This window comes from Coenobita brevimanus, chromosome 25, assembly GCF_032717465.1.
Source record: "Coenobita brevimanus isolate Jiangsu-jjx chromosome 25, ASM3271746v2, whole genome shotgun sequence".
Taxonomy (NCBI): domain Eukaryota; kingdom Metazoa; phylum Arthropoda; class Malacostraca; order Decapoda; family Coenobitidae; genus Coenobita; species Coenobita brevimanus.
In genome coordinates, this window is record NC_136978.1 from 734,628 (window position 1) to 762,500 (window position 27,873).

Here is a 27,873-nt window from a genome sequence, read left to right on the forward strand (position 1 = left end):
TCGTTAGATTCTAACCTGAGCAATTTATTGTTCAACATTATTTGTGAGGGTCTGTGAGAAAAGTGAAGTAGACCATGAGGATTTTGATAGTTAGTCAAGATGGAAAAGGAATGAAAGAGACTGAAAACCACTGGTCTAATATGTTCCTGGCAACTGCAGGTACAGAGCTCTCACTACGTTAGTCCACATGTTCATCGTGACTTAACTGACATTTTGTCGAGTCGTAGTTAACATCGTAAACTACACTGTCACTGCCTTCATTACCGATAAATAACTGCAGTCTGCCATCAAAGTTCAGATAGGATAGAGAAGTCTAATTTTGTCTGCTCTTTGCCAAATGTACAAAAATATTATGAACGAGCCTCTCTGTTGGTGGTCGCATTGGCTGATGCAATATGCAGAAAATTATATTACTTGTGGAAACATCTGTCATATTTGGTTCCACTGACACCTGGGCATATAAAAATTGGCAGGTCACAAAATTTACTGAGCTAATAACTTCCATGCCTTCAAAGGACGAATAACATCGATTCGATAATTCTGCCAACCAGACATTTCCGGGAAGGTGGCATTCCTTGCTCCCGACCCTCCTGCCACAAAGATTACCATTGTTACATCAGTCTTTGGCCCACTCTTCAGTATGATTACATCTTCGTACACTTTGTTCTTGCCGCCACAAGATGAGTTAATTCCATTTGGAAGACTCCTCATACTGAACGAGTCGACTAAAATTTCCACATATCTCTTCAGTACAACTGTGTTTTGTTCTTACTAATGACAAGCAATTTACGTATAGCAGGAAGTTCCTCATATTGAAGGCGTTAACTTCTTCAGCCTTTGGACAAACTTTGTATGTTATTCCGCCAAACAGCAGTTTTATTCAGCCGACGTTAGACTCCCCTGACAATGTTAAAAAGTACTTCAATCATCTGTTTGAACATTACCTATACATATATAAAAGTTCATACAAAAATTCCAGTTCTAAGAGTATATGTGGGTAAAGATTGTTTGCAGTAATGGGAAACTTCTTTACATTCCTCAAAGTACACGGAAGGGAATTATAAAGTAGGTCAAAGGAGTGTAGAGTTTTTCTGGTCAATCTGAATTAGTTAACTGTAAATGACAAGAGAGGATTAATTTATGAGTGAGATGGGAGGAGGGTGGAGTCGGAGTACCACAAACAACGAATGCTATTTTCACCATATATTCCACTATGTTAGTCTGATGCATAATGGGTGACAAATAACGGCGACGTCTCTTGCTTCACTTAACATGATTACAAAATATACTAAACTTAAGGAACACAATACAAAAGTTTCGACCAGCAAAACTTCTTGACCTTAGCTCTTTGTATTTGTATACTTAGTTACTTTTGGCAATATTCTCGGTTATGTTGCTAGAATGACTGCTTGAGAGAGGGGTGTAAATTCTACTGTGTGGGTTATCTGGAACATCTTTAAGATGATCAACATATGCTCCCTGAGGCGACAACGTTCGAAATTCGTTTTTTTTTTTTTTTTTTCGCATTCCCGTCATCAAAGAAGTCGAATTTTGTAAGAAATATTCACCTTTCGATAAATAAAACCTCAGGTGAAAAAAGGATAACTGTTATGTAGTAAACATGGATGTGGCAATGCGTCTCTTGCGTGGGGTATAATTTACGGCAATACTTTAATGTAGTTCGGGTACATGGGCGATCAATGGCAATAAGGTAAATCTGAGCAGAACTCGTTCTGTCATGGAAATCTGGTGACATAAGTACTGGAACTGACGTGACAAGCGGCTTCCATCTCCTTTACGTGACACTCACACGACTGGACTCAATATCAACAGATTCGGTCTTAGGATATAAACTGTTGAACCCGACCATGACAGGTCTCCCTAGGTTTTGAGAAAATTAATGAAAAATCATGTTTATCACTGTGTTTTGAAACTAAAGGCATAGACACACGTGAACTCTAGTTTATTAATTATATTTAAATGTGCAGTGGTCTTCCTAACTGCATGCTTCTTAGATCTGCCTACCCTAGAGGAGGGGTGGTAGGGGCAAGATGGTGATGTGATGGTTGTCCTGGTGTGGTGGTGGTGGTGGTGTGATTCTAACCCACCCTGGACCCCCACCAGACTAACCCCACCCTTGCAACCCACCACACTATACCCTGCCTACCCATCCTGCCAACACTACGCTCTTGCTTTCTCCTACTCGACCGCACACTGGCTGTGGTTGGATAGGAAGGACAGAGGAAACGGGGCCCGGATTCACAGACAAATTTATGACCAATGCCCACTCGTAACTGTAATTTTTACCTGCAGGAAGAAGAGGGGACAAGAAAAGTTCATCCAATTTCCTCGTCCATACAGCAAAAACAGACCCAAGTAACGCTAAGGCACTGATCTTAAGTTTGTTGGTGCGTCCGGGTCCGTAACGCAGGAGAGATGTGGTGTTGGGAAACGGAAACAACAGTAATAAAATAGAGAGAGAAAAAACAGACGCGAAACGAAGGAATTAAATAACGGTGCTGAGCGTGAGAGAGACTGCCGGTCACCAGGCATGCAAGACGACCGGCCAGGCCCACTATACTGTTGCGGGGGAGTCCCTAGCATGGGAAGGGGCGTGTGGGGGAGAGTCAGGGCAATGGGAGAGGGGAGAGGGAGGGAAGTTGTCTCTCTCTCCCTCTCTCTCACACTCTCTTTCTCTCTCTCTAGGTCTCGGCAAGGAGGAGGGTGTTAGTATCAATGTATTAGTTCTTAACACCATGATATCCGATGACATTTTCATTCTTTCTTGCTATTGCCAGATAATTTTATTCAAATTAAGATAAACCTCATACTGAAGGGGTTAATGAAGATTATATCTAATCTCTCCAGTTTAACGAGTCTCGTCTAAACTAAATATAATCATCTGGGAGAGGCAAGAATAAAATATGTAAGTCATCAGAGGGAAGGACTAAGCCTATAAATCTTCACTTCACACAAGTTACATAAAGGTGTGCCATGACCCCTCCGCCTTGCCATGGCAACTGACTGCGATGGCCACAAAGCCATCGCAGTCGGCAGAGTGGCCCGGGAAAGACTGGAAGAAAAGTGAAGGGACTTTACACCCGGGTGGTGGCAGTGGTGCTTCGCCCAGGGCACAGGGGCCCCCGGGGTCAGGGGGACCACCACCACCGGGGGGGGGGGAACTCAGGAAAATTTCTGATGTGGGACTTGCAAACTCAGGGTTTTTAGGGAAAGTATGACAGCTGCATTATTAAAAGTGAAAGCATGAGGATGTAAAAAAGCCTCTGACTTTTGACAGACGTATATGGAGCACTTGTATTTAGTAGATGTGATAAGCCTGCATCCCACATTACGGAATGCAATTAACAACGATATCACTAGGTCAACTATGTTCTATCATCATGTACTTTGAAAATTATCACCAAAAATTGAAGGCTTGTCTCCACCTTTGAATTCTCAGCTTTAATAATACAGCCCTGATTCTCCCCGAGAGTGGGCGAGGCCGGAGGGACAGATATACTAAATATATATATATATAAATATTTATAAATATTTTCGTGTATTTCGATGTCTTGGTGGTAGTCGTCTATGGGTCAGCTCTCCGGGTCACGGAAGGTGACCTTGGCGGCCGCGTGACCTGTTGTGTCATGAGTGTTTCTTGCCACAGTGGAGGGGAACAGGAGGGCCAGAGAAGCGGGCCTGAGCACCTCGCCAGAGTGACGGCCACAAGTCTCATCACCTCGTCAGAGTGGCTTTGTGTCCTCTACATTACATCCTGTGTGACACCTTCTTGTCTGGGCACTCGGCGAGGTCCCGAGTAGAGTGGATCATAGAGTTGCTATTAACTAGGCAGCAAGCTTGTTGGTATGTATGTGGTGGCCTAACAGAGCCCAGCCGAGCGGCGGAGGGCCGGCGGGTGGGACTTGGGACCCACCCGCTGTGTTGGTCTAAAGGAAAGAGCATCTAAGAAAACAAAGGAGATGAGGGAGTGGTGAGCGGCAGTACGAAGAGCACCTGTAGTCATCTACGTTGGTCTCAGCATTGGTCGGGTTGCAGACGCGTAAGTAGATCACGGCCTCCACCGACACCGGAACAGAGTCCAGCGACAGGATCTTGGAGCATTAGACTCGCGTTAGAGGGGGAAGCCGAGGTGAGACTCGAGCGGCCAGAGTTGGACCTTGAATCTTGAGTGTTACAGAGGAGGGGCTAGACATGGAGGGACTGCCACTACACTACCCAGGGTCGGGGGTGGGGGAGGTCAGAGCTGAGGTCCACACACTCATCTTACTCATGGCAGTATTCTGGCTGGCATAGGACAATTCACAATCCTTCTTCCTTAGCGACATATTTAACATCTTACACCTGACTTTCTCTTGTATGTTATGTATAGCTGATTAATACTGATACAGGGGCATCAGTAACATACAGAAGAATGATGGAGGCGTTACATGCAAAATAAACAGCCAAGGGAGAGGTGTTAAGAAATCTCCAAAGCCAACCATAAATACGGCCTTCAGTCTCAAGGGCTCAAGGTTACGGGCAGGGCACACACAACTAACTCTACATGAAAATGGAAAGTTCATTATAATCCAAAAATTAATCTTGAATAAAAAAAAATTAATGCGTCCGAAGAGAGGGAAGGTTACTTGATACTGAGAGTTCTTTAAGAGTTCCGGAAGGGGAATTAAAAATATAATGAAAATAAAGGTTAAAGGCCTTGTGAACTGAAGAGCCAAGTTTGTTCACAAGTCCAAATTTCCTGAAGGTCGGGGGATCCAGCTGGCCAAGACGCCCTCACAACTACAGCGCCGTCGGCAGGAGGGTGGGGCCTTGGACACTCCAGCCAAAGGACATTACAGTAAAAAAAAAAAAAATCCAATAAATCACCAAAAGAAAGGGGAAAAAAGGAAAATTATGGTACAAATTAAAAACCGCCTAAGTAACTGCAGTTGGGAGAAATGGTTATCTGTATTTCGGAAATTATTACTAGATTAAATAACACTCAAAAATGCATAAATATACAAATGCAAAGAATGGCTGTCAAAATCCACTTCTATGTACACCTCTTGGATATATATATATAATTATATATATAAAACAATTAACACAATATCAACAAACTTAAAAGTATTCTAGAACTACAACCTTCTGGTGTTTAGAGGCTATTCTACATTTTTTATCATTATTATTTTTTGTCATTAAACTTGAAGCCATATTATTAGTTACAGGTGAGAACACACAATCGATCAGCTTGCTTAAGAAACCAGGAAAGGCTACGTTCACCAGAAAAGTAAAAATGGCAATAGGGGAAACACAGGAGAACGACGGGAACGCAAAGAACGGTGCTTAGCGTGTAGTTGTGACGTCACGAGCATGCACACGTTCCGGCCGAGCCCATTGAGCCACGATGGGGCAGTACCCGGCGCAACCACAGCATTTTCACAAGTTGGAGGAGTTTAATTTCCTGCACTTCTCTCGTTCAGTTAATGTTTGGAAGTGGATGCTACTGAATTAATGTGAGACGATTAGACGCAATTTCTTTTCCCGATATAATCCAAGAAATTACCACGCTGTAATGGTTGAAAGCAGATGGCTACTGAATTATTGTGATTACTGTGCAATGGATAAAACTACATTTTAAAACAGAACGCTGCGTCAGTCACCACTGAGCATAAATCACTATCCAAGACCCCTTGTTTACTGATATTCTAGTTAAAGTTGTTTTACACTGGTGGTTCTAATTTTTTATATCTTCGTCAAGTTAACGATGCAAAACTTTCACTCTTCAGGTAACTCAGTGAGACAAAAGTCAGTTGATAAATATTTTCTGAGCTGTAAAATGAGAATATATAAGTGCTCTGTACAAACATTCCAGCACTTCTGGGAGTAAATGTGAGTGCAGCTTGGCTTGGTAAATCTTTATTGACACATCACCTGAAGCGTCTTTCCTCAATGTGTTTTGCAAATGATGTTCATCTACAGTGGTTTATGGTGGCACTACCGTATATGGTGTTTTAAATGGTCATGAACTTTAATATAGTTTTGGACGGAATTAGGTCAAAGTATCCCCTACAGGGTCAACACTGGGACACCCAGCGATGTATACCCAGTGAATCCACGTTAGAACGAGTTGACTTAATGATAAATTGTTAACGATAAGAATTTCGGCAACAGCACTCCATCGTTCAAGGGTACACAGTGTAGATTTGGATTAAATGGCATCCTTCTAGTGCGAGTATGTCAGATTAAACGATTTAGAGGCTAAAAAGTCAGCCATATCCCTTTTTGGGCAATACGCAGTTTTCTTGTGCTGCAAGCGGCAGTAGTGAAATGGAGCAGAGCCGAATCTATGAGCTGGCAGCGGCTGTGGTTCGCTATCTAGGGTGCTCCCCCACTCTGGCTGGCGGGCTGACGGCGCCACCATCTCGATGCATCACTCATCAGCTGGTCAGTCCACCCCGCGAAACTAATTTTGGTCAATGAATAAGAGTGAACATAAATGAACAGAGAGGTATGGAGGGGCGGGAAAGGAGAAGCAGGAGGACGAGGAGGCCGGACTGCTGGTGTGAGGTATCGCGGCCACAGGAAGCAGTCACAAGCCCAGTCGAAGGTTTGGCTCAAGATGCGGATTCAGGCACAGTGCTTAACCTGTGCCTACTGAACCTCACTTATTGGCTAGTATCAGGCTTGAGGCACCTTAAGCTCCGACCCTGAATCCTCATCTTAGTTCTGAAAGCCTCCTGTTCCTCCCTGAAATGAATCTGAACTCTCATCTCATCCTGACAGAAAAGTTTGACTTTTACACCACTCTCTTCGACTGGTCCGGGGGGGGATAGGGGGAGGGGGAAGGAATGAACTAGAGAGTAGCTAGCATGCGAGCCATCACCAAGGAAACATTCCAGTGTCAGTATATCTAAAACTTATTGCAAGACTGTGTATAGTATCTCAGGAAGGTAATAATTTTCATATGCAAGTCACTGCAAATCAGTAAAAAGATTCTGATTGGAGGAAATCAGTAAAAAATTCTGATCAGAGGAAGTAAGTCACCCGGTGTAGTACTCTCGCCAGCTTAGAAGGCTTCTTAGCACCAGTTCCTTTGCGATTTATTCTGCCTATTACACCTAAATATTCTCTTCTGATTTATCTATATCATTTGGCTGTGCTAAAAAAAAACGGAGGAGAATATTACAGTGTCATATGTAGAAATAAAACTAGTCACGAGGAAGTGCTAGGATGTTTTCTGAGCCGACTAAAATACTGGTCCTGGGCGTGGGTGCGGGTGTAATGGGCCCCGTCGGAAAATGGGCCACATTCCAAGTGGCTTTGGAGTTCGAAACACCTTTTCCCTAGCGATTTATTTTCTGGACACTGCACCTCCATATCCTCTCATATATTACTGATACAAACCATGTTAATATAAAAACGATATCAGTAAAATGCAAGACAATGGTGAGGTGTAATGTGCAATATAAATCGCTATGAGACAGGTGCTACGACACTTCCTGTGCCACCTAGAATACTTCTCTAGAAACCAGAAGCCTTACTCTCATAGGCTTAGGAGATTTGCTAGATCATCTTCCTTAGCTATGAATTCTGCGCACTATACGCTGATAATCTCATGCATATTATTTTTCTCCCTTTTAATAAGAATACAGATTACACATATAACACACTGGAGAATATCAACGTGTCATATACAGGAATAAGTAAGGAAGGAAGAAGTGCTACGTCTCCTCCTTAACGAGTGAGTGAGAGTGAGGCTAAGACTCGTATTCTTGTCGGGCAAGGAGGCTCCCTAACACGTTTTCCTTAGCGATTTAATTTGCTTAATACACCTTACTGTACTTCTCTGTGTCATAAAAATCATTCTAATATCCCATACTTTGCATAAATGCCGCACAAATGGATAACAACTAGCCATATCAAAAAATAAATCGCTAAGGAAGAGGTGCTAGGGAGTCTTCTTAACGAACGAGAGTAAGGCCAAGGGTAGCCACGTTTTCCAAGGGGCTCAGACACACCCCTACACGCCACAGTAAACAATGGCGTAAATGAAAAGGTAAATGAGCCAGTCTGTCTTGCATTGTCAGTGAGCGGCAACGAGGAGAGACGAGGAATCATGAGCATGGATGGCCTCCCAGATGGCTTGCAATGCAGGCAACGAGACTATTAATATCGACACCAGGGAGCTAAGACAGCGAAGGGAGGGCGGGCCGAAGGGAGGGAGGGTGGGAGAGACAACTCTAATGGAGGAAGGGAGGGAGAACTCTAAGGGAGGGAGGGAGGGAGGAAGGGACAACTCTAATTGAGGGATGGAGGGAGAACTGTTACAGAGGGAGGGGGGAAGGGAAAACTCTAATGGAGGGAGGGAGGGAGGGACATCTCTGAGGGAGGAAAGGAGGGACAACTCTGAGGGAGAAGACAGGGACAATTCTAAAGGAGAGAAGGACAACTCTGAGGAATGGAGGGAAGGAGGGAGGGACAACACTAAGGGAGGGAGGGAAGGTGGGAGGGAAAGAGGGGGGAGCAACTCTAAGGGACACAGGGAGGGACAAACTCTGGGGGAGGGAGGGAGGGAGGGTAAAGTGCTCTCGCTCTCTCTTTCTTTCTCTCTCTCCCTCTCTTTCTCACACACTCTCTCTCTCTGTTAGTAGCACCTGTAGTCGTCAACGTTGGTCTCTGCGTGGATGGCGCTTCTCACCCGCATATAGATGACCGCGTCTACCGTAACTGAGACCGAATCCAGGGACAGGATCTTTCATGGGGGGAAGAGCCAATAGTCGGGCTGTCAATAAGGGGCGTGAGGCAAGAGAGGGGGAGCAGGTGATGCAAGTCGATGTGGAGGTGGGGGGAGAGGGGTTGGTGAATTGGCTGTGTAGGAGGGGATGGCAGACAGAAAGGTGAAGAAGGAGTAAGCTGCATAGGAGGTGGGTGAGGTGGGGAGGTTTAAAGGGGGAGGTATGTGAGGTTAGCAGGCTTTGGAGGGGGATCTGTGTGAGAGGAATAGAGGGTGTGAGACAGCGAGGTAAAGACAGGTGAATATGTTTGTAAGAGGATGTGAATAGGGAGGAGAGAACAAGAATGGGGAGACAGTAAGGTGAAGAGGAGTCAGGTCGTCACGCAGAGTGAGAGCCAGGTGAGGGAAATAGGTGAGGGGAAGGTGAAGGGGATGTGAGACATAAGTGAGAGGGTTAGGGATACGTGAGGGGTACGTGAAGCAGAGGTGAGGGGGAAGTGAGGGGTACATGATGCAGAGGTGAGGGAGAAGTGAGGGATGAGTGAGGGAGTGAGTGATAGGTGAGGGGAGAGTGATGGATACGTAAGGGAGTGAGGGATTGGTGGGGTTGAGTGAAGTAAAGTGGAGTGAAGGTGGTGAGAAGGTGAGGGAGGAGCAGGAAATTGACAGACGGGAGTAGGAACAGGAGTGGGGAATATGCAAGCAGGTAAATGTACAGCTAAAGAGGGAAGAAGAGAGGTAGAAAATAAAGAAGACAAAGGAGAAGAAGATGAAGAGAGAGGTGATGGACGGGAACTGGTTAGCCTAAACTCTCAAGAAGAAAAACTGGTTGATCTACAACAATAATTCCCTCGTGGACGACAAAAAAAAAAAAAAAAACTCTGGTATGGCTATAGCTAATGGATCAGCGACTTCAAGCATGCACCGGGCCCCAAATTCATGCAAATTAAACTATGAAATCCTCTCGAGCCCTCTCTCAATCCCCATGCTCAAAGTCACCGATGGATCAAGGAGGGACGTTGCTAAGTGCAGGGGAAATTGCTGTGAGGGGGAAGGGCTGGGCGGGAGATCTATATAAACAGTAGACATGGCGGCTGATACAGTCCTCTCCGAAAATTAATAAAAAAACAGAAATCATATCCACCAAGTAACTGTCCTAATTTATACAGAGTCGACTGAAGACTTGATACTTACAATACCTCGTAAACAGAAATGCCTGGAACTCACAGGAAAAAAGGAGGGAGTAGAATAAGACCCGAAACTTTAGCCAGACAAGGAGAGACATAAGGATCGTAGAGTCAGACACAATCACAGATAGAATATTATCGCAGTCACTAAGAGACAAGCTGTGAATTGAGAGAATAAGTTGGTTAGTTTCTACAGAGTGGCCCCCTCATCCACGTCGACGAAAACTACCCTCTGAAACCAGCGGGAAAATTCTGACAACCTGGAAAGGCAAGATTGGGTGAAACAGACGAAACACAATCCCCAGACCAAAGAAAAAAATTGTACGTGATTAATTCAGTGATAAAGATTTTGTCCAACAATAAAAAGGAATAATAATAATAGCAAAAATCTTAGAGGTTAGCATGCCGATGGAGCGACAACCTACCTCCTGTGGTGGGACATCGAAGGACACAGTTCGCAGATCCACCTTCCTGTAGGAGTCGATGCAGGGTACGATGAAGAAGATGCCGGGTCCCTTTGCCCCGCCCTTGAGTAGGCGACCGAGGCGGAAGATGACCGCTCGCTCGTACTCCTGCACCACCTACAGAAGAACAAGAGGTGAGGGGGAGGTGAGATTAGGGATTGTAAACCGTGCAGCCAGGACTCGCTAGCTACGGGCTCCCAAGGACATGCATGGTAGTTGTACTTCAGCTTTATCTACTTTCTACAACTCACTATAACACATCTATAACACATCTACGTTTTCAAAAACTGTCACTATAACACATCTATTTTCTAAAACACTGTCACTATACCACATCTACACTGTCACTATAGCAACATTGTCAGTACAACACAACATTGCTACTACAACACAAAACTGTCACTCCAACTATTCTCACTGCAACACGGCACTACAACTACAGCTGCTCTACAAGAACAACAGCACTACCACTACAACACTACCCAGTCACTATAAAACTACCACACTACCGCACTACCACTACAACATCGTCAAGTGCCACTGAACATAAATAACTGGTGCATAAGTGCCTGAAAAGAGAGCTGTGGGGGTGAATATGGAGGTTGGTAAGCAGGTGGGAAGATTGTGGGGGTTTGTGAGCTGAGGGGGTGATTGTGTGGGTTGGTGAGCTGCGGGGGTGATTGTGCTGGGTGAGGGGAGCTGTGGAGGTTATTGTGGGGGTCGGTTGCGGTGTGGGGTGATTGTGAGGTTATATGGGGTGTCGCGGTTGTGTGAGTGATTATATATGGGTTGGCTTTTCGGGTCTAACTAGCGTGTGGCTTGCCACGGGAACCGACAACCACAGTTTTCCATCCATCATTTATTTCCCTTCCCTTTACTGCCCTGTCAGGAGCGTAAAGGTCCGGGGCTAGGCTACTCGGTCCAGACGCAGAGGGCAAGTGACCTATCCTTCGTCCATGAGTGGCATTATGTGATCAATAAATCTACTTGGTCAGGTTATATGAGTTACAAGTCGCTCGGCCTAAGTAGCATATAAGCCTTTACGATGTATATTCAGTTGGAGCTCCTCAATCCACTTAATCACAAAATTTTCCTGGTTTTGTATATATGAATCTTCAGATAAGACGGAAAAACACGATAACAAATACATTTCTGACAGCCATGATGTTAAAGAACCTTATCGGGTGAGAGAGAAATGAAAAAAGGGCCAAATCGAAAGGAGTACTGAGTCTGTGAAGTGAGTGGGAGGAAATGAACTGAGATACGAATTAATGAACTCTCTCTCTCTCTCTCTCTCTCTCTCTCTCTCTCTCTCTCTCTCTCTCTCTCTCTCGCTCGCTCGCTCTCTCTCTCTCTCCCCCTTCTAACTTAATGCTCTTAAAACAACAAAAGCTTTAAGGAGCACACACACACACACACACACACACACACACACACACACACACACACACACACACACACACACACACACGCACATTTCACAACAAATCCTAGACCAAATATGACTAACAACAAGGAAAAAAAAAACACTTAATTCTCACATACCTGGTGTTCTGACAAAAAAAAAAAAAAACGGAAATGAAAAAAAAAAATCATATACAACAGGAAAACATAAAAAATAAAAAATAGAAGTATGGAGGAAGGGAAAATCTCCACATAAGATCAAATACTAAGCTCCTTCTCCCGTTATCCCCCTACCGTAGCCTCTTCTGTGCTCTCTCCTGTACTTAAGGGAAGAAAACAAACTTAGAGTCGTTTATTGAGGATATACTGGCAGCGTCTGAGAGGGTGAGCTGAGAGGAAATGGGGGTGGAGGGAGATAAAAGGGGGAAGGGAGAAAAAAGGAGATGGGTAGATAGACAGAGGGAAGGCTGGGTGATAGAGAGAGAGTTAGATAGACAGGCAGAGAGACAGACAGACAGGAAGGAATACCGATAATTTAGCCACAGAAACGTAAACAAATGGTGAAATTGCATTTGTTAGTGTAGAATGATTTAGGTTTATTGTTATGGTGGTGTAAGGGTATTCTGTCTTACATCATCTCTCTCTCTCTCTCTCTCTCTCTCTCTCTCTCTCTCTCATTTTCCTGCACTTTTTCTCTCTCCCTCTTTTTCTTCACTTTCATTTGTTTTTCCTCTTCATCCTCTCTGCTCTTCCTCCTCTCACCCTTATTTCTTTTTCTGCTTCATCCAATTTTCTGCTCTCTTCCTCCTCCTCCTCCTCCACCTCTTACGTTTCTCTTTCTCTCTCTCTCCTTCCCTTCCTCCTTTTCTTCTCTCTCTTCTCCACTCCTCCCCTCTCTCTTTCTTCCCTCCTTCCCTCAACCCCTACCCCCTATTCCCTGCCCACCTGCAAGTTTAACGTGGGTGGAATTTTAACTTTCTCCTCCCTCCCTCCCTCTCTCTCTCTCCCTCTCTCTCTCTCTCACCCTGATATGGCCTCCAGAATTCAATATATCTCCTTCTTTTTCACTCACCGACCACACACTGTTTTTCTTCGTCCCTTATCGCCCGCTATCTTTTATTTTTCTCACTTTCTCGCTTTCTTATCGAGTTAGCCCATTTTTTTATTATTTTCTCCTCTTATCATTTTTTTTTTCCTATTTTCTTGTCTACCCGTCTCCTGGTCCTGATAAAATTAATAGCAATTTTAAGATGACGCCGGACGATTTTATTAAGCTGAGAGTGTTGTAGAAAATCTAAGTGTCATTTAGATCAGTATTCTCTTCCATTAAAACCCCTAGCGCCTCTTCTCTAGCGATTTATTTTAGGCTATGGCTAGTTATTATCTTTTGGTGCGTTATTTAGGCAGAGTATGGAGATGTTTGAAGGATTAAACAACACAGAATAGGAGAGTAATGTGCAATAAGCAAAATAAATCGCCTAGGAAAAGGTGTTACGGTTTCCACAACCAACGAGAATACAGACATGGGTGTTAAAAGAGGTGTCACATTTAATTATCCTTTTATAGAAAATTCCGATACAGTACATAAACAGAAACTTTCTCCACTATCAAGCAGTTTATTTATATTTACATTTGTTTTTTCTGTCTGGCTTATGCTCTTAAAAAGGGGATCGAATAATATATAACAAATTTTCAAAGATAAAGAAAAATCTATTAACATACTGACACTTACTTTCTTCTTAATCTTTTCCAATTTTTTTAACCATATATGAAACAAGTCTTTCCTTTCCTGAGCAATTAATTTTAACGTTCTGCAGTACGCACCTTTCCCAAAAATAATATTAAAAAATAAAATACCAAAAAAATCTTCTAATACGTAATCTACTTTTGCAGAAACTAATATATTTACGGCAACTGTCTCCACTTCTGGGCAATTTATCTTTATCTATATATTCTCCAGCAGGCTCCACGCTCCCAAAAGTTGAGTAATATTAATAAATTTCTCCGAGAAGGCGTTGCTGGCGCTCTGAATACCAAACTGGCGGGGTGAGGCCTGCTATGGAAGTCTAGGTCTCTTATTTTTTTCTCCTCTAACTTATAAATATTTTTTCTTTCAATTTACTTCCACATTCTCTCTCTCTCTCTCTCTCTCTCTCTCTCTCTCTCTCTCTCTCTCTCTCTCTCTCTCTCTCTCTCCGGATTTTATTCAAATTAACAATTACAATACTCTCATTATTTATCTACGGGCAGCCTGACACTGTGCTCTTAGGTGGTGGGTTCCGCAAAGAACAAAGTAGAAAACTAAGTCACCGATCTGGAGGCGTTAAGGACGAAAATCAGCGCCTCCTAATAATCCAGCATATCAAAACTTCCTTTTCTTTATTTATTCCTTATCTTCCTTTACTTTGATTATTTTTTATTAATCTTTAGGTCGGGCGTGTGGTAATAACAGTGGTGGGTAAATGATGATTCTTGATATTGTTTCATTAGCATAATCTCACGTCTCGCTGCCCTCATTTCCATACCTCCATCCTCTCTCTCTCTCTCTCTCTCTCTCTCTCTCTCGTGGAGTAATTTCTTGTACCATTTCGACTCCCTACACTTCTCATTGTTTTTATTTCCTCTCGCCATTCTCTCTCTCTCTCTCTCTCTCTCTCTCTCTCTCTCTCTCTCTCTCTCTCTCTCTCTCTCTCGTGAAGTTATTTCTTGTATATACCATTTCGACTGCCTATATTTCTCACTGTTTTTATTTCCTTTCACCATTCTCTCTCTCTCTCTCTCTCTCTCTCTCTCTCTCTCTCTCAAGCCCGAAAAAAAGGTCCTTAAGTCGAGGCAGCTGACCCCTTGAGTGAACAGAGGACCCTTATGGGAAACTCACAATTACTCGGCTCATTACGAAGAAGGGTTGAGAGAGAGAGAGAGAGAGAGAGAGAGAGAGAGAGAGAGAGAGAGAGAGAGAGAGAGAGAAGAGCCAGAAGGGGAAAAGGAGGGGAGGAGGATTACCAGAGGGGCGCAGAAGGGAAAAATGGAGGGATGGAGAGGGGAGAGGGGGAAAAACAGAGAGAGAGGTCAGATTGGATGTAGACTTTTGTGGTAGGGGAAGAAGGGGTCACAGGAAGAGGGACGAAATCGGGAAATACAAATTACCCGACGATAAAAAAAATGAGGACGATAAAGAATGAGAAAGAGGGAAGAGGAGTTTCGTTGCCATGAAACTATTGATAAAGAAAATGATGCACTGAACGACGAAATATGAGAAGAAAAGAAGGGTTAAATCTAGAAATACAAAATAAAACGATGATAAAGAAACTGACGATGGTAAATGAGAAAGAACGAAAAAAACCTTCGATAAGACAATAAATAAATAGGATAAAGCAGTGAACGACGAAAAATGAGATAAGACGAAGATGATGGGTTAAATTGATGTAAATAAATAAATAAATAAATAAATAAATACATATACAAAACGATGATAAAAGAATATGAACGACGAAATATGAGAAGGAAATCAATCAGAATAACGTCACTAACATAATACAATAAATAATAACAAAAAAGCAGCGAACGATGAAAAACGAGAAAAGATGAAGAAAGACGGATAAATCGAAAAATAAAAACATAACGATGATAAGGAAATGCACACGATAATAAATGAAATGGGAGTGACAATTAAAGAAAAACGTTTAACTAAATGATGGAGGGATATAAGATCTCGAAAGAAAAAAGAGCTTAATTACATAACATAAAATAAATGATGAGCGCCAACGATGAAACCTGAGAGAATAATGAAGGATTGAATTAAGAAAGAATAAATAATAAAATGTAAAGAAATTAGGAACTGTGAAGATCGATTTAACAATAGAAAAGACCCATGGAGACGAGCTAAAGGCCAAAATGAGCCAAGTGAGCCCAGATGATTCAAGTGAGCCAAGTAAAGCCAGGTGAGCTGAGATGATCCGAGATAATCCTAGCGGAGTGGACGTGAGGGATCATTAGAAGCCCCTCCCTACTGAATTCCCTGTCGCCCCCCTTCGTTAAGAGATGTGATAGGATTAGCGTGAGGGGGGAGAGGAGAGGGGGAGAGAAGGGGGGAGGGAGAAAGGAGGGAGAAGTGGAGAGGGCGAGAGGAGACAAGTGGAGAGGGAGAGGGGAAGGAGAAGTGGGGAGGAGAAGAGAAGGTAGAAGTGGAGAGGGAGAGAGGAGACTGAAGTGAAGAGGGAGGGAGGAGGGAGAAGTGGAAAGAGTGAGATGAGAAAAAATTGAAAAGGGAGAGAGGAGAAAAAAGTGAAGAGGGAGGGAGACGTGGATGGGTAATGGGAGGGGGGGAGAAAGGAGGTGGAGGTAGAGGGGAAAGAGAAGGGAGAAGGAAGGAGAGAGGAGAGGAATGTGGATTGGATATACTGGGAAGAAGTGCAGAGGGAGAGGGAGGGAAGGGAAAAGAGTGGAGGGAAAGGGAGATGACGGGGAGAGGAATGGATAAGAGAAGGAATGAAGGAGTGGGGAGGAAGAGTGTGGAAGGGCAGGATGAGATGGGGAGAGGAAGGACTGTGAGAGAGAAGAGAGGAGAAAATGAGAGAAAAGGAGAAGGAAGAAAAATGAGAGAGTGGAGGGGAAGTGGAGAGGGAGAGCCTAGGGGAGGGAAGGAAAAGATGGATAGGGAGGGGATAATGGGGGGGGGAAGGAGGCAATATTGGGATTAGCGGGGAGGGGGGGGGTGGATGAAGGAAGGGGGTAATGACAGGGGAGAAAGAGGGAGAGTAGAGGGAGAATAGCAGAGCAAGAGAAGAGGTGGAAGGGAGAGAGGAAGGGAAGGAAGGGAAATCAAAAGGGAGAGGGGTGAGGGGAGAGGGTAGGGAAGAAGAAGAGACAATGACGTGAGGATAGGAGAGGGCTACGGTAGGGGAAGGAGAGGAGAGAGTGTGAGGGAGGGGTGGACATGGAGGGTGAAGGATGGTTATGAGGGGGGAGAGATGGGAAGGAAGAGGAGGATGTGAAAGGGAAGAAAAGACAGGAAGAGGAGGAGGAGGAAGGAAGGATAGCTACAGGGGGAAAGGATAGGGTGAGGGAAGGAAAGAGTGAATGGACAGGGGAAGATAGGCAGAAAGGAGTGGGACAACTGGGCAATTAATTATGTTTCACCCCAACCTTTTCCTCCTCCCCCTCCCCCCCTCTCTCTCTCTCTCTCTCTCTCTCTCTCTCTCTCTCTCTCTCTCTCTCTCTCTCTCTCCGGCCATCTCCCTTGGGTGAGGCAGACTGTCCAGGCTTAATGCTATTATGGAGGAGAGGGGATGGTTGGGGAGGGGGTATGGGTGAGAGGGCATGGGAGGTGAGAGGAGAGGGGAGATGTGGCAAAAGGGGTGAGGAAAGGGGGGGTAATTGGAAGTGAGAGGTGAGGGAGACAGGGAAAGGGGGAAGGGAAAGCGATCAAGGAGAGTGAGGGGTGAGATGACAAGGGATGGGAGAGAGGGTACGGGGGCTTAGGGTGGAGAGAAAGGGGGTTGAAGGGAGAGAAAGCAAAGGGTGCGACAGGGTGAGGGGGCGTGAGGGGAAAGGGAGAAAAAGGAGGGGAGGTTATGAGTGTAGGAAGAGAGGCCAAAGGGGGAATGAGGTGAGGGGTGGGGGAAAGGATGATGAAGGGTAAGAAGAAAGGGAGTGAGGGCAGAGAGGGTACGAAGGGTGGAGAGGGTCATGGGTGAGGAGTAAGGGTGAGAGAACGATGGGTGAGGGTGAGGGGGTGAGGGGTAAGGAGTGAGGGGTGGTCGATGGGAGAAAATGGGTGATGGGAGAGGTTACAACACACGTACAGTATACCCCTACCGCCATATACCACAGTCCCCTCCTGGCATGTAAGGCTTGATTTCTCTGTGTCCGGGAAATTGCAGCCAATGACTCATAACCCGCTCCATGACCCACCTACGACTCCAGATAATAGACCTGGATCATATTTCTCTTGGGCGTCTTCCTCTCTGTAGCCCTTTCGCCTTAAGTTTGCCTAGACATTTGTTCTTTTGCACTTTAATTGCTGAACAAGATAACTACTGGCGAATTACACACTTTTCATAGCAACTCTTCATGACTTGCATCGCTATCTAGTATTGGTGTACTGTTACAGCTCTGTATTCAAGACAGAGATATGACAATTTTAAGGCAAAGTAAGGTATCAAGGGTAATACTCGTATACGTTTGCACATGGTTCGTCATTATTCCCTTTTGTTTTTCGTCACCTGATTCTACACTGACCGACATACGACTCTAAGTGACAAAGCAAATGGTCTCCTGTATCCCAGAAAATCATTTACTACACTGGGTTGTAACCATAAATCGAAATGGACGTTTTATGTAGGATGCGCCAACCGGATGTGGCCCATAAGAGTATAAATTCAAGAGATGGTTGGAATTTACAGGTCACATAATGCCACACGGGGGAGAGCGACTTGTCACTTTTGCCTTCAGTGTTTGTACTAAGTAGCCTAGTTCCTGGTCCCTATGCTCTTGACCGAACAACAAAAGACCGGATGACTGATAGGATAATCGCGCCGGTTTGTAACATTACCCATATATATAAATGGCACACAAGAGAATATTAATATGTACGAAGAATATGTGCAATCCAACGGTACTCGTGAGGATGAGGTTTTCGGGAAGCTCCTAACACCACAGCTTATAACTCTCCGGCAAAACTGCTACAGCTGTGACCCTCATTCCAGGTAAGGCCAGACAGTCCCAGCAGCCAAATGGATACCGGTAACTCTCATCCATAACTTGTAATTTACAGTCGTTATTTTGGCTCGCCACCCTGACCCCTGACCTTCACCTTGACCCTTGACCTTTAGGTAGGCCAGTGATTCGTGTAAACGTATCCTGGTGGTAGTAGCAGGCTCGGTGTTGAAGGGAGAGACTCCTTCATGTGATGGCACCGATATAACCAGGAGGATCAACTGCCTGGTTATACAGACGTCCCTCAACTATACACACCGGAAGGAGGATGGTGGCCTGTACAAGGGCAATTTAAGGCTGCAGTCCACCGGGTTCACGTTTCTGATGGGCTGGGGTTGCAACGACTACTGCTACCACTGCACCTCAGCTCTCAATCCGGTGACAAATTTTTCGTTGATTTATATTACCTCCAGACGATTTTATTCATCTTATTCCGAATCTTCCATGCTGAAAGGATTACTACTGAAAGCCACATTTAATCCCTACAATCCAATAAATCTCTCTTTCCTTAGCTGAAGAAAATCGTCTGAAAGTAGCAAGAATAAGAGAGAGAAAAAATACATCATCCGAATCACAAGGTTAAGCTACAAGATCCAGTACTCTCATCCACGGTGCTCAGTTCTAGCTTTAACCTGATCTTGACCTCTGACCTATTGTGACCTTCTAAGTCATTCATACGAGGTCACAGTCCCTCTCTGTACTTTGCAGAGCTGTGGTGCTGTTTGCTCAGTTCCCGGACAAACACACATATAGGAAAACAAACACACATACAAACAAGTAAACTCACACACACGCACAGGAATATAAACTCATACAAGCACACATACACGCACAGAAATACGAATACAAACAAACACACATACACGCAAAATACATGCACAGTCAAACATGCACACGTACACAAGCAAAACAAGCACACGTGCAGACAAAAACACACGTACACACAAGCAAACATATATACAAACAAACAAATACAACTACAAGCAAAAATATACGCAAAAACACACACAGGCAAACAAGGATTCATACAGGGAAACATGCACACACACACATGCAAACACACATACACGAAAACAAAAACATACAGGCAAACAATCACACAAACTATAAGAGTAGCCATTGTGTTTGTCATAAGTCTCACGCAAGCAAACATTCAATATGCAAACACTCAAACTAACATAGGTAAAACATGCAGGTAAAGTCTGTCAAACTGTCCTGCATGGAAACAATTAGATGTAAACACACACACACACACACACACACACACACACACACACACACACACACACACACACACACACACACACACATTTAAACATTTACCAGCACACATGCGGACTAAAACACACAAAGAGAGACAAACATGAAAAAGCGAAACTCAACCAAATACAAACACTCCTCCATCCACCAACCATTCTCTCTCTCTCTCTCTCTCTCTCTCTCTTCAAAACATCTCAACTTCCACCCATCTTCAAAAACAAAAACTGAAATCAATAATCCTTTTCCCCTCACCACATAACCCACTTAAAATTCTGAATTCCCATGAAGTCCCAACTTTCCATAAAACTCATTAGTTGGTCAATAAATAAATAAATAAAGAACTAAATTAAATATCCCACAGACTTAGCGAGGTATACTAAGCGAGATAATTAAACACCTTAACTATGAAGACTTTACGTTAATTTCTGTTACCTCTAAGACGATTTTATTCAGCTGAGGAGAGACATCGATCTGGAGGGGTTAGGTACAGCCTTCTTTTACCCTCTTTACTATTAGCGCTTCTTTCATATTAATAAAACCGTCTAGTAGGAGTAAAGGCGAAAAAAAAAAAAAATACACAGGCTGAATGGATGAAATATTTTGAAGACCCACGAAATTTGAAACTTTCCAAAACTCAGTAACGATCTAACAGAAAAATAAAAGTAAATTAATAAAGAGGTAAATTAGAATCGCCCATAGACTCGTGTAGGCTCATTAGCATAATAATTACGGCCTGGTAATTGCCCCTCTTTACCTGGACCAATTTCCCCCCCTCGTGACAGACTAATTAAAAACCCCGGCTTGAGCTTCTCTCCCACAGCTTAAGCTCCTTGGGATTTTAAGCTCCCTCTCTAAGCTCAAGCTTTTCTGTGGGATTGGGGTTTTCAGGGTTTTAATATATACGAGTATATATTTTTTTTACGATTTAAGTTATTTCAAGGATCTCTCTCTCTCTCTCTCTCTCTCTCTCTCTTTGCAACTTAAGGAAGTACATGCCTCAGAATTTCTCCTCGTTTCATTACTTTTTTGCCGTTTAAGCTCTTTTGCAACCTTAACTATCCTGCAATTAAAAACACAGCATACACAACTAATATTCCACAAAAATTTAAACTCCAAGCAGTTTAAACGATTCGCGGTTTAAGTGTCTACCGAGCAATTTTTTCATCGCTGAAGACGCACCTGGGAGGATCACATAAGACAACATCACACGGTCTTAATATCAAAGAGAAATATTTAGCAGTCACAGGGTACCTTCTTGAGTCAAATTATATTACTCAGTTATTAAATATTACGATGGAGGCACATGGGTACTTTAATAAGATAAAATAATTTCTGGATGAGAGAAAATTAGTTGGCAAAGTGTTCAATTCAAGGCTAAAAATCTGTTGACTTTCTTAATGGGATGGAATGAAAAACAGTGGAAAAGGAATTAATCAGTTAAGATAATAATAAGAATTAGTATAAGTATTCATGCAAAAAATGGAAGCTACATACACTGTATAAAATTTGTTTCGGCATATATGTACACACAATACCGTAAAAACAGAAATGGTATATAAATGGTGTGTGTGTGTGTGTGTGTGTGTGTGTGTGTGTGTGTGTGTGTGTGTGTGTGTGTGTGTGTGTGTGTGTGTGTGTGTGTGTGTGTGTGTGTGTGTGTGTGTGTGTGTGTGTGTGTGTGTGTGTGTGTGTGTGGACACAAAAATGGTGCAAAGGGCAAGAGATCCCAGTCCCGTAAAACAAGCGTAAAAATTGACCTGGTGCGGAGGAAGTGAAAGGCAGGCCATCTTGTCTCCAACTTCAGGTTTGCCCCAGCTCGGCTCGTTTGCCAAGTCAACACACTTGGCAAACAAACTAAACCACGAAAGTTATTTTAATGCCGAGTCTGACGCAAATACCCGAGGTCGCTAAGTGACTGGACCTACGGGCGAGATGGCGAAATTTTCCAGCTGTCCGAAATCTCCAGAAATATGGGTAATGGCTGTGCCTCTGGGAAAGACTCCGACCTCTTACTTTTTAATACGGTTTAAGTTCTTTCTATTATTTTTTTTACTTCATTACTTTTATTTTAATCTTGACATATACACACAGAAAATAATATCGACTCTCTCACGGTCGGGACAAGTCTATTATTCTATTCCAGCTAACAACAGACAAATTTACCCACTAGGAAAGAATCACAGAAGCATGAGTGTTAGGTTAGGACTGGTTAGCTTAGGATAGGTTAGGAAGGCAAGCATGATTAAGTTGAAATCTCTGTCACTCTGATTTTTCACCTTTAATACACTGAGGATAAGATTCTGGTTCAAACAGTCTCTAATGGCCTTCCATGAGACCCATCTACATGCCATAAAAAACACTCCCGTTAATACCTCCACGGCAATCCTGAATAACACAGCCATTGCATGTACTCAGGACAGACGATGTGGTACACAGGATGGCCAAGGGGTTTTAGGAAACGGACTGTTTAATCTATGCCCAGATTCGGAGCTAGGTCAGTTTAGGTGAACATTTAGGTGTGATTATTTACACCAAAGTACTCCCAGAAACACAGCCTTACCCAGCTACTTCAGGTGCAGTGCTGGGTGTGTGTGTGGAGGTGAAGGCAAGGCAGAACCAGCAGGTGAACACAACTTACCTGTCCTATTTGACTCATTTTACCTTTATGACCTCATTACTACAGCCACCTTCTTGTTGTTGCTACCTTCCCACTCTCGCTATAGCCTACCATGGGGTTGTATCTATTTGTATTCTGAAATCTACTTGTATTTTTACCTGCATCAATCTCATATTTGTTTTAGCAACAGCTAATACTCGTATATCCCACTTGCATTATTTTCTTTCCATTATCAAAGAATATCGTAGACGTTTAAATAAATGATACTATTAAGTCTGATTATATATTTTCTGCAGAAAAGTGTCAACACAAACTGATTTGCACTGAAACCTCTGAATGTTCTACTGACAGTCCTAGATTCCTCTTCATAAAATACTCCCTTTTCTAAATGTCCTCAGATTATCCCACGAAACGCCCTATCTTTGTTCTATTAGTCGTCAGTCTAAAGTATTCACTCATACTTCCAAAAGATATATCACTCTGGGCCAACACACCTCCAGTGACCTATCATTTTATCAGTACAAATCTAAGCTGACTACCCCTCTACTGAAAGGCTTTACACACACGCATAAGCCACACTCAAAGCTATGACAGTGACTTTTGCTAGTCTTACCGTAGCCAGCAAACAACACTGAAGAAATGCTCTGCTGTATATATGGTGCAATGAGACTCTGTGCGTACATCGAGGTGAAATTACACACACTGAGTGCACTGAACACCAACGAAGCTACGAAAACTGCTACGTGAAGCCGACTATTAATTCTGTGATCTAATCTTTTCTATATTTCTACGATTAAGTACATTTTTCCCCTCTACCTCCGCGTCCCCATTCTCCATCTCATCCTCATTCCTTGCTGTCGCACTACATCTTCAGCCTGTTTTTCTCTTACATGATATCCTCACTCTACTGATCATTTTTCCTCTCCCTTCTCTTCTTCTCCCTAATTCTCTGTGCCTCTGTCTCTCTTTCTCCTCGTCTCTGTCTTCTCCCTGATTCTTTTTGTCTCTGTGTCTCTTTGTCCTCTTTTCTCCTTTCTCTCTACCCCCGTTTCTATCTCTACGTACTCCTCTCATAATCCTCTCAGTCTCTACCTCATTCCTCTTTCTATCTATCTCTCTTTCTTATCATCCTCTGTCTCTCTACCCGTCCCTCCATCTCTCCATCCCTCTCTCAATCTCTCTACTTCTTACCCTCCCCGTGGACAAAGGACTGTCTCTTACCTTGATACACATACATAGCGAGAAAGGGAAAGTAGCTACAATAAGCAGATAGGAGATGATCGTGAGGATGAAGGCGCACAAGCCGGGACTGTCCGTGCTGGCTGTAAGGGAGAGAGAAAAGTAAAAAGTTATTAAAGAGATCGAATATGGTAAGATAAAATAATAAAAAGTAAATATACACTCACTCAAAATAACTATAATTTTTAACAGCAGTTTAAAGACCTGTCCCCAAATAAACAAAAATACTTTAAAAACAATTCCACCATATGTGGGGGTAATTAGTCTAAAATATAAATAAATTAATTAACGAATAAATATATAAAGAATTCACCACCACCACCACCACCACCATCACCACCATCATCGTCATTATCATCTTTTTTTCTCTACGTAAGAATGAGAACCGTAACATTTAAAACCCTTCACACACACACACACACACACACACACACACACACACACACACACACTCAAAGCAAAAACAAATAAAATATAGTGAGAACAATACAGCCTAACAAACTTCTCATGGTCAGTGAAACATCCTCACACTTCTAGTTCTGTCCACAAATTCCAAGAAGCTGTCCAAACTAGCGAAAGTTTTTATTTTTTTAATACAAAGAATTGGGTACGCTGAATCTCATGAACAGTAACATCCATCCAAAAACCTTCAGCTACAAAAATAAAGATAAAAAATATTGGCACATAAATAAGATAAAAAAAGGTAAATATACTGTACATGCTAAACTCTGAGAAAGATGTCTAATGATGAGTGGAATAAGCATAAAAATACCCCGAGACTTTGCAAAAATCTTCCAAATCCTACGAATTAAATCAATGTAAATCTTTAATTTGAAAGAGACAAAAGAAAGAAAAATGGAAACAAAACAAGTTGGGAAAGAAAGAAAGATATGGCGGGAACCGAACCGCGTCAAAAATATCTCATGCCTCGTAGAATATGCATAAAAATTCCTTCGCACTTACCAAAATTTCCCCAAATTTTCGAGAAGGCCCCCCCAGCGAGACAAACGTGCCATCAAAAAGACACAGTGCGGACGTCAGCGCCACTTAATACAACGAAGAGGGGCCAATAGTGCTCAGTGAGGAAGCTTCAGGAGAAACATTAGATTCCTTTCATAGCTGCGTAAAGATGAGAGAGAGAGAGAGAGAGAGAGAGAGAGAGAGAGAGAGAGAGAGAGAGAGAGAGAGAGAGGTGGGGGAGGAGGAAGAGGAGGAGGAGGGTATTTGGTGTAGGATCAGGGACTCATTTTGCTACAGAGATGATTTTACAATTTTTAAATAAAATACCCAAGTACACCATCCATCTATCCATCCATCCATCCAATCCTTTTTTCCCCATCAGAAACGTGGGAACCCAGGGCTAGGCTACTCAAGCCCGACATTTTAGGAAAGGGAGACCAGCCTCATTCGACCCTGAGTGGCATTATGTAAGCAAGGAACCCCAACCACCCCTCAGAAAAAATAATACAGGCTCGATCTGGCCAACAACAGCCATACATATTCCTGAAAAGTTAGCGGATTCTGAAAAGCTTCGTCCATTGTTTCAAAGTGCAAGGATGGAAAAATTACGATACCTTTTTGGGTAGCTATATTTTCATGGCAACGAAAGGGTTAAGGTGACAGCTGGGGATGACTATACGATACAGGATGACTTAGTTGGGAAATTAATCTACTCTCCCCAGTAAAGACAGGAGGAAGGGAGAGGGGGAAGAAAGAGAAAGGAGAGGGGAAACAGAGAAATAGCTTAGGAGGAACACCATGAGAAAAGAGAAAGAAGTAAGAAAGTGGAACACGGAAGAGGAAAGAGGAAACAAGAGAAGGCAGAGAAAAACAAAGAAGAAAAAAATAATGAAAGGGTAAGAGGGGGAGCAACGAAAACAGAGGAGAGGAGGAAAGAAGAGAAATGGGAAAAAGGGGAAGGGTAAAAGAAATATAGATGAAAGGAAAACAGGGAGAGCGTAAAAGTAAATAAAACGAAAGAAAGACAAGAAAATGGAGGAGGCGAAAGGGGAAAAAGGGAGGAAGCGAGATATTCATAGGGGAAAGATGGAGAAAAGAATGAATAGGATAAAAACGATGAAGACAAACAGAATGATGAAGAAGGAAGAGGAAAAGTCAAGGGGAATGAGGCAATCAAGAGAAGTGTGTTGAGAGGAGGAGGATGGGGAGGAGAAGGAGGTGAGAGGACGACTGGGCGGAAGGGAGGCAGGAGGCAAAGAGGATGGATGAGGAAGGGGGAGGGGGGGGGGTGAAGGAAGATGAAAATGAGAGTATGAAAAACTGTTAAAAATGGTGAGGGGAGGGAAGGAGGCAGCAGGAAAGAGAGAGAAAGAGGGAAGGAGTGGAGGAAGATGAGGGGAGGAGGATACAAGAGGGATGAAGAACAGTCAATGAAACCGAAGGAAAGTCATAGGAGGTGGAGGAGGGGATGAAGATGAAGTATGAAAGAAGGGGAAAAATCAGAGGGAAGGAGGAGGTGAGGGAAGAGGGAAATAGGAAGAGAAGAGAGGAAGGAAGATAGGAAGGGAGGGAGGGAGGGAGGTAGGTAGGTAAGATGAGGAGAAAGGAAGGAATAAAGGCAAAGGCAGATGTGGGAAGAGCGAAAGTGGGAATTAAAAAAATACAGTGGAAGTGTCAAGAGATTTGACAGTGGGCTTGTCCACACACCACCCTCCCCCTCTCCCCCTCTCTCTCTCTCTCTCTCTCTCTCTCTCTCTCTCCTCTTTTCATTCCCAAAACTCAATATCAGAAACCTTTCCGACCGTCGACTTTTTGCAAGACGAGCGCCCACAGCATCAATTCCTGAAGAGAGAGAGAGAGAGAGAGAGAGAGAGAGAGAGAGAGAGAGAGAGAGAGAGAGAGAGAGAGAGAGAGAGAGAGAGAGAACTTTTTATGTCTGGGTCTGATATATTTAAGGTTCTTACAACTCCCACCAGAGTGCCTACCACGCTCACACTTTTAACACATGATTTTTTTTCCCCCTCCCTCTCTCTCTCTCTCTCTCTCTCACGTCACAATGGCCCAGAAACTAGCCCTGAAGCATGTTTCGGCTTCACCTGCGCCTCAAGCCACCAGTTAGAGACAGTACGTGAGCCGCCTTGCCCACGACTTCGAACTTACAGGAGAGAGAGAGAGAGAGAGAGAGAGAGAGAGAGAGAGAGAGAGAGAGAGAGAGAGAGAGAGAAATTAATTGTAGGTAATGTGGAATAAGACGGAACGATGTGGGGACGCAAGCAGAGGGAGATTTAGAGAGAGGAGATGAAAGTAAGAGGGAGGGAGATTAAAGCGAGAGGGAGGGAGATTAAAGAGGGAAGGTTTGATGAAGGAGAGGAAAGGGAATAATTTATGCATTTCTCTCTCTCTCTCTCTCTCTCTCTCTCTCTCTCTCTCTCTCTCTCTAAGTTGGTGGGAAGACAAACTGGAAAAACATGACTAACGGAGAATGAAAAAAAAAATGAAATAAGATTGAATTACAGCAAATGGGAAGCAGGTGAAGAAGGTGAGCTTAATTAAATAATGGATAAAGCTGGATATATATAGGAAAAAAAAAAGAACAGACATGGCAGTACATGAAAAAAGAAAGATAAATGAGAAAGTGAGATTTTAGTGAGAGAAGGAGATGAAAGTGAGGGAGGGACCAAGTGAGAAAGAGACAGGGTGGAAGTGAGGAAGAGTTAAGAGTTAGTTTAAGAGGGACAGTGACAAGTTAGGGTGTGGGTTTGGGGTGAAGATGAGGGTGAGGGGGAGGTGCAAGGGGTGAGAGGTTGTGGGGTGAAGGTGGGGGTGAGGTTCAAGAGTGAGGGTGGATATGGGGGTAAGGTTTATGATGATGGTTAGGGGAGAATGTTTGGGGTGGGGATGTGGATGAGAGTAGGGAAGGGTGGGAGTTAGGAGAGGAGTATGGGGTGCGAGATAAAAGGGGTGGAGAGGGGTGGGGGTAGGGGTGTACGTAAAAGGGGGGTCAGCGTGGGATGGTTATGGTAGAGGTGGGGGTGATAATTATGGTGGAGTGGTGGTGTGAGTGAGGTAGGGGGTGAGGGATGAGCGGTGGAGGGTAGGAATGAAGGGTTAGGAATGAATGGTGGGATTGAGGAGTATGAGTGTGGGTGGAAGTGGGGGGTGAGGGGTTGGTAGGGGTGTGGGTTTGGGGGTGGAGGTGAGGTCGGGGACATGAACGTGACTGGTATGGCGAGGATACAGCAGGAGGTAAAGCTGGAGTTGGTGTAGAAAAAGCTAAGGCGGGAGCTG

At 43.6% G+C, this 27,873-nt stretch overlaps 1 protein-coding gene across 3 annotated transcripts in view; it reads right to left on the reverse strand.

Annotated features, from left to right (window-relative positions):
• LOC145393843 (mechanosensory protein 2-like) overlaps nucleotides 1–27,873 on the reverse strand; it is a 262,649-nt gene that overhangs the window by 56,583 nt on the left and 178,193 nt on the right. For all 3 annotated transcript variants that reach the window (XM_080267886.1, XM_080267885.1, XM_080267887.1), the window contains exons 2-3: nucleotides 23,608–23,708; nucleotides 10,350–10,505 (exon numbers count right to left, since the gene is read on the reverse strand). In XM_080267886.1, coding sequence (XP_080124012.1) covers nucleotides 10,350–10,505; nucleotides 23,608–23,708 — 257 coding nt within the window. The remainder of the gene's footprint in view (nucleotides 1–10,349; nucleotides 10,506–23,607; nucleotides 23,709–27,873) is intronic.